The sequence below is a fragment of the Equus quagga genome, chromosome 20 (assembly GCF_021613505.1).
Source record: "Equus quagga isolate Etosha38 chromosome 20, UCLA_HA_Equagga_1.0, whole genome shotgun sequence".
Classification (NCBI taxonomy): domain Eukaryota; kingdom Metazoa; phylum Chordata; class Mammalia; order Perissodactyla; family Equidae; genus Equus; species Equus quagga.
The window spans coordinates 4,405,325-4,413,391 of NC_060286.1; the positions used below are offsets into that span (position 1 = coordinate 4,405,325).

The 8,067-nt window shown below is 38.4% G+C and overlaps 1 protein-coding gene across 8 annotated transcripts in view; it reads right to left on the minus strand.

Moving 5' to 3' along the window:
* CCDC198 (coiled-coil domain containing 198) overlaps positions 1-6,286 on the minus strand; it is a 56,726-nt gene extending 50,440 nt beyond the window's left edge. For all 8 annotated transcript variants that reach the window (XR_006886393.1, XR_006886395.1, XR_006886394.1 and 5 more), the window contains exons 1-2: positions 5,922-6,286; positions 3,188-3,270 (exon numbers count right to left, since the gene is read on the minus strand). Coding sequence is in view for 5 of the 8 variants with exons in the window: in XM_046647886.1 (XP_046503842.1) it covers positions 3,188-3,270; positions 5,922-6,144 (306 nt within the window). In the remaining 3 variants the exon portion in view is untranslated. The remainder of the gene's footprint in view (positions 1-3,187; positions 3,271-5,921) is intronic.
* Between the last annotated feature and the right edge of the window lie 1,781 nt (positions 6,287-8,067).

An 8,067-nucleotide genomic window follows, 5' to 3' on the forward strand; every position in this document is an offset into this window, starting at 1 on the left:
CAAAATACAGGAAATACAAAACACAAAGATTAAGATTGAGAAATTTGACAACAGTAAAAGTGGAAATCTTTGTACACACACAAGCAAAATGAAAAGGCAAATCACATATGGAGAGAAGATGTTTGCAATATATATAACTAACAATGGACTCATCTAAGATATATAAAGAACTCTCACAGATCACAAAGAAAAAGATAATAGAAAATGGGCAAAGGATTAGAAAAGGCAAGGAAAGGGAATAAGTTGGTAACAATTTATCTAATGATTAAATGATGTAATGAAACCATCCAGGTCAGAACCACCCTCCTTATCCCTTACTAGCAGTATTCATGCTCACCTTTCTCTCCTCTCCATTCATTCGTCCAACATTTATTCAATACCTACTTATTGATCACTTATTACGTGCCAGGGACTGTTCTATAAACTTGGATACATTAGTGAAGACAACAGACAAAATCTCTGCCTCTATAAAGATTATATTCTAGTATTGGCAGGGAGGCGGTGAAGAAAATACACAATGGACATAATAGATGAGTAAATTGCTTGGTGTTAGATGGAAATAAGTGCTCTGGGGAAAAGAAAAGAGGGTGAAGTGTCAGGGGAATCAGGAGTGCCAGGGTAAGAGTTGCAACTGTCCATAGGTTGTCATGATAAGCCTTATGGGAAGGTGAAATTTAAGCAAATCTTTGGAGACAAGGAAGTCATCTGAGGAATCACCGGAGGACACATGATATGGGGCAGGAGGGGACCTAACTCCACTTTAGGTAGGACCTGAGATGGTTGGACAAGAAGGTGAATCAGCCGGAGAGACAGTGATGATCAGCTCTTCGACGTAGCACATTTGACTTGAGTTCCCTGGCAGAGGCTCTCAGCTCTCAGCAGCTCTGCGTGGGGGACCTCAGTGCATGACCTGCTCTTTACTTGAGGAGTAGATGTTCAGGAAGTGGAGAATGCCAAATATGCACTCAAGTTATTAGGATACAATTAGATTTGGTTTAATAATTAGAAATACTTTTAGAATTTTCTTTGGCAGAGATTAGGCTATTAATTAGCATGTCATGGGAACCCAGCATTTATTATTCTCTCAAAAACCCATTTGTGGTAGAAAATGTGCTGAGCCTTATTTGTGAAGATAATTATAGTTGATATCTTTGGGAGTGTCTGCCAAATTCCCAGTGATTTCCCTCTTCTCTAGGAGGTGTCTCCAGAACCTATGGGGCGGGGGGATCCTCTGCCCACATTTCTACTGCATGAGCATATCCGCTGGTCATAGCTCATTGGACCAGAACTGGAATTACGAGAAAAATGAGCCAATAAGATCTTTTCTCTCAGGAATTTGGAATTGGAGCCAAGAGGGCCAGGCCAGTGTGTCCTTTGACTGGAACTACAAGGTGCAAATTCAGGGTGGCCATATTTCACCAAGTGGTCTTAAGGAGCAGAGAAAGTCAATCTGCAGGGAGAGAGTAAAGCAAATGCAGGGAGAAGAGCTTAGGGGAGACACACAGAGTTCCTCTGCCTTTAAGGTTCCAAGGCACAGCTCTTCCCTGAAGTCCAGGTACCTCCCAACTCTTGGGTTCAATAAAACACTCCTCTATCCCTATAACTCATCACATGGTTGTTTTGGCTAGTCAACCGGACTTCCAATACAGTGATGCTTCAGGTCTGCAATAGCAAGGAGTGCATTTGATTTTTTTTCCTGTTGGGGATAATGGGTCTCATTGTCATTCAATCATCTATTCATTCATTCACAAACTTTTGTGGGATAGATATTAAGTGTTAGTGACTGAAGATATAAGACTGAATAAGACATAGTCTTTGCACTCAAACAATTCATTTATTTTGATTCTTCATTTTTAAGGTGCTTGATTAGGATGTGGGGGTGCAGTATTTTACTCTGAAATACCAAAGGTCTCTTTTTGGGCTTAATTGACTTAAGAGTATCAAAGCCTATAGATGTAGAAAGTGCTTTATAAACTGTCAACTGCTACTTCAATACTTTTCACCAGTTATAGTAATAGCTCTGAGTTATTCAGCTCAGAAATTCCACAGGAACATATATCAAGACACTCCTTTGAAAGCATGCATTTGATTTAAAAATAAAACATAAGTTTTTAAGTTGTCCAGTTTAGCTAGAGATATGCTCAAAAATTCAAAAATTAGATATTAATTTGATAGAATTATATTTTATCTTTTATCAGCCAAACAATATTTTGAGGTTTCTAATATTTTGGGAAAAGATGCTCTCTTTGTACCCAAAGGATATAACCACTTCAAATAATGATTATCAGCCTCTGAAGAAGACAAGTAAATGAAAACTGACTGAAACAGAAATAATCCCCAACAAATGAGCTCAAATACTCCTGGGATTGGTCCAGACACCCCGGTGAAATGCGTGACAGGTGGGATTTGGCTCCAATTCCCTTTTTAAATGTCAGTGACAGATCCTGCACACAAGAGAGCCCCCAGTCTTCTTTTTAGCTGATGCTCATTGTCAAGGACCCACGCAGATCTCTTTCCCCTTCTAGGATGCGAGTTCTCGGAATTTATGGTTCTCTAGAGAGAATTCATTAAATATTTATTAAGGTGAATGCACTTAAAGCTCTTGCTTTGCTGCCTTGGAATCCAATGTCCTCAATTTCAACAACCAGTTAACATTTAGAAGGATAAAAGGTTAGGGACAGAGGGCCATGGAGATCATCTATGCTGATGGTTAAGAGCGCGGGCTCTGGAGAAAGACCTGGTTGATATCCAGCCTCTGTTGTCCTTGGGCAAGTGACTTGACTCTCTGAACTCATGTATAAAACAAAAATAATACATCCTCTCTTATAGGGGGGTATGAGGATTAAATGAATCCAGATCAAATTGTCTAGGGTGTATCTGTCTTACAGTAGGTGGTAATTAAACAGTAACAGTAGATGTTATTGTTATTATTGTTTATTACAAGTGACTTCCCATAGTCATCCAACTAACTAGGGCAAGATTCAGGTCCCTTGAATCCCATCATGCCTATGTTCTAAACCATTACAAAAGGAAATACGGAAGAAATATGGTGTTTGCAATTGACAACATTCTCATTCTCATATTAGCATGGTCATTATCAATATCCCTCTTTTATGATTAGAGTTTAAAAGGGATGTTACCATTAAATCCAAGAAATTCCTTATGAAGCCTTTTAAATTCATCTTACTTGAAGTCTTCGGGGTGGATGCCTTTTAATAATACTTGTTTCTCCCTGTTCCAGTGGGATGTCAAAATACATGGCCCTGGGCACTTGAAGGGTTAGGGGAGAAACAAGAACAAACCATTAAAAACAATTTACTATTAAATTAGGCTGATTGTTAATTTTTAAACTTTGTTAATAAAATTTGGGGCCTTTTCAGTTGTATGTGTCTAACCTATGGGTTGAATGTGAAGATGAAACACATAAAGCAGCACCCCTACATGGATGCAGAAGATAAAATATTAGCCTAGACCTGGGATTTAATTTCTGCTTTCCTCATTTCCTCCCCAGATTGCTATTTAGAGGATGATCCACACAATTAACAGTGTTTGACTACAAATGTTATTCAAACATAAAATTTGGCCTGGAAAATAGAAACAATGATTTGTTTTAATTTCATGAAATCTCCCCCAAATAATATAGAAAATCAGAAAAAATACAGCTTTAAGAAATGAAAATAAATTCTCTTTTCAGATGAAATAGATAGATGATAGGTATGAGATAGAGAGATGATAAAGAAATGGAGCATGAGTGTGTCATAGGAGTATACAATACTTAGCATTGTATCTTCCCAATTAAATAGCCCCCCAACCAGGGAAAGAAATTCCCACAAGTTGCCACTATCATACAACGGATCAATGTTCTTTCCTGATACAACAACCCGGGCTACAGAGTTAAGCCTCATTAGGAAAGAGAGAGCCTTGAGAGATCTATTATGGATTTGATTTTTTAGCTTCATTGTCCTGGGCCCTTGGGACTACTACCATGACCAACCCTGCTTGAATGAAGCTTTCTCTCTCGTCCTTTCCTCTTAACAATTTGGGAGCATTCTGATTTCTAGATTGTTGTGTAGACTATCCTATAGTCCCACTTTACATTTCAAATGGAAAAATCCCTGGGTAGTTATGTGTTTCTATCCTTAAGACATTTGAATGACCTCCTTAAGAACTTCACTGTATTCTTATTTTCTTTCAAGAGATGCTAGCTCATTGAGCAAGACAGAAGCAACAATAATGACAACAAAAAACAGGTTGGATTTAAAAATGCAAATATTTTCAGCAAAACTTTTTTCAGCAGCATGACTACTCCTTATTGTCATACTATGATTTGAGTGATATCACCCCATAGTTTAATTTGATTCTCCCAAAATGGCACAGGCTGTGTCAGGCAGTTATTTTTACCTGATTTACAGGTGAAGAAGATTGATGAAGTAATTTGCCCAAAGTTATGCTATTTGGCATTTGGTGGAGCTGGGGATAGAATATGGGCCCCTTGAAAATAGTGATCAGAATGCCCACCATCCCTTTGTTATTTATTTTTAATGTGATTTTACCATTTCAAAAAAGAGAACATTTCCCAGTTGGGACTCTAATGCATTAGAATCAGCTTTTACCATTCAGTTACCAAAATCTTAAGGCTCTGGATAGCGGGTTTGAATAAAAAAGGAATTCTCCAATGAAACTAAGAGGAAAATTTCCACTCATGTGCTTAGGAAGTTGAACATAAGATAGGCCATATATTGGGGCTGGCTCCATGACATAGTGTTTAAGTTTGGTGCACTCTGCTTTGGTGTCCCAGGATCACGGGTTTGGATCCCAGGTGCAGACCTGCACCACTTGTCAGCCATGCTTTGGCAGTGACCCACATATAAAGTTGAGGAATATTGGCACAGACGTTAGCTCAGGGCTGATCCTCCTCAAGCAAAAAAAGAGGAAGATTGGAAACAGATGTTAGCTCAGGGCTAGTCTTCCTCACGAAAAAACACAATAGACCATATAGAACCAATCAAAGATTGTCAGTTCTACAGAAAGTAGCCATGAAAATTATTCTAGGTAAGGTCTCCTAGTTACTGAAAGAGAATACAAGACCTTGTGGTCAAGTTGACCTATAGGGGGAACTTAGTTTTGTTACTGATCCAGAAAGAGAAGGAAAGAGGAAATTACATACATATATACATAGGTATACATTATACGTGTATATTTCTCTTCCCTAGTTAGAATGTTTATTTAATTATCATTGTGGTCGTCACTAATTATCATTGTGATTGTCATAAAACATTTTACATGTTTTGTAAAATATCCCAGGAAAATTTATCCCAGCCACTTCAGTCTCAGAGCTTCTAATCATAAAGGGAAAAAATTCTCTCAGTTCTGCAGATGACCATGAAGAATATGAGATTGGCGAGAGGGTGATTCATGTACTCATCTGTGCTGCAATCAATCAGTTCTGTGTGAGGTGGTTTCCAAATTCACATTAGAATGGATTCACTCTTAAAGCGCTGCTTTCAAAACAACAAAGACTGATGCATTCAACAGCACTGGAGAAAATGATTTAAATTTAGAATCTAACTGAAACATATGATTGTTATAACTCATCACATCTTTATACAATTTTAATCGTCTGGCAATGCTAGGTATAAACATTGGAAGTACTATAAACTAAGCTGAAACAAAATGATTTTTTCCTTCTCATGTGGAATGGTGAAAGCCCCTTGTATACAGCGTAACGTACCCCATCTAAGGTAACATTCTAACGTACCCAGAATACTTAGAACTGACAAATATTCAGCCTCCCATTGAAAGATTTTCCTTTACGTTTCAGCAATTTAGAAACTTTCTAAGATGATGAGATAGACAGGTAAATCTATCAGTAGCTCTCCTTGGCCCAAATACACAAATATCAAGTGGGGTTTCACGTTTACCTGCAGAATACCTTCCATACCAGGTCTCTCGTAGAGGTGGCAGCTGCCCTTCCAAAGCTTTACTCCGGTCCTGCAGTCTCGTGAACAAATATGAACTCTTTTCTTCCAGCTTCTGATTGAATACAATGTCCACAGGGCCAGCTGAGGGAGGCTCTTCCTCTTTGTTTTGCAAAGGTGCTACTTTGGTCACCCTTGGGTGAGCCCTCGAGTGGCTCAGGCCCATTTCACGTTAAAGACATTCAGAGGAAAACCATGAAGGATGTGGTTTGGGGGCCACTCATGCAGCTTGCTGTAATCAAGGTACTCAGAAGTTTAGCCCTGCCTTACAAAGCAGTCATCTCCTTCATGACATCTTTCTGGCTCTATTTCACCACACACTGACCCTCTGGCCACTTCCTGGTGGCCTGTTTCCATGGAGACCTCCCTTCAACTCCTACTTTGCCATTTCAGACCCAAAGAATCCAGTTAAACATTGACTAGTTATACTGCTTTCTGAAAGACTCAGTGGTAGGAATAGAAGCCACTATTGATCATTAAACAAATCTCTAACACCAGGAAGGCCGTTAACAGAGATGGAGCGCAGAGGGTTAGAGAAGTCTTAAACTTGACCCTTCCCTTGCATGCACCTTTAATCACCATCTGCAATCACTACCAACTGAGAACAGCCAAGTCACCTTTGGAAACAGGGGTGCGTGCTAATCATTGAAGGCTTTGTTAATCTTTAATTTAAATGGAGAATTTATCTTCCAGATAGGAAAGAAAACAGCAGAGTGGCTAAAATAATTTGATTTTTCTGTCAAAAACTTGAATCACCTTTGAGGGAGATGGACGTGTTATGAGAGTGTGGGGAGGCAACAGCAATCTTTTCCTGGGGACAAGGGAACAAACTTCTTGAATGTATGGTTCACGTAAAACTTGAGCTTTCAAAGATAGCCATTTACTATGTTAAAAAAAAATACGGAAAAGAAAGACTGAAAGGAAATGGCTGAAATGTTGAGTAGTGATTTTTGAATACTGGGATTATAGGTGACTTTTATTTTATTTATTAGGTTTAGAAACAGAACTCACTTTCCAGTTCTAATTGTTCATGATCACAGATTACTTGTTTTCGTCATATCACCGTAGAGAAGTTCAAAGACATTCATTTTCCATTTTTGCAGAACCCGTGTTCTAGGAAGCTAACATGAGTTTGGACAGTCTTGATACCGATATAGTTCATCTGAAAAGATGTCTGAGCTTAATCTTCCTCCACTTGTGTGGCATTTTACACACAATTTTCTCTGTGGCAGAGAGACTTGTAAGAAAGAATCATATACTAGTAGGAGCTGGAACAAAATTACCTCTGGTAACTAGAGACTATCTTAATTATAAAGATGACAATTCCTGCACAATATCTAGTCGGATTTATTTTTGAATACGATCAGTTTAAGTATTTCTAAGGGCAGAGGGAAGTATTGCAAACTAACAAGTGAAGTAGAAATTATACTGGAAACTGTGGACTTCATGGATCTGGACCAGTGAGAAGGATTCAGCTCTCATTTTTCACCTTATTATTATTTAATTTCGAGAGACTATTTCTGTGGAGAATATGAGTCTTTGTAGAGGCAGTTGGTTAGTTGTTGAGGACATGGTTAAAGAACTGAAGATTTACACCATGTATGTTTCTCTTTTTATTTCTAGCCACTTCCAAGCTTTGTAATTTGTGCAGATTATGTATTCCATGCCTCCATGTCCTCATCTGTAAAATGTGGTTAATCATAGTACTTTATGAGGAATGAATCAATTGATTCCGTTTATAGCTCTTAGAATAATACCTGACATACGGCAAGCTCGGAGTAAACCTCAGCCAGCGTTCTCTTCCTGAGGAAGTATTGCTACACGTCTACACGTAATAGGATGGTCCTTATTACCCATCGGTCAGAATCCATTAAACTAGACATAGCTCTGTCGAAAGGAGTTTACACTTAGTATAGAACAGACCAGTGAAGAAGGAGTGAATTAATTGGGCCTATTGACTGAGAAAACAATGATGCCTAAGGTCGATCACTAAAAATCTTCGTGTGCCAAAAGGATTATATTAGAATGATACTGAAAAATAACTTCAATTTCATTAAAAGGGGAAAAGGAGAATTTAATCTCACCTATA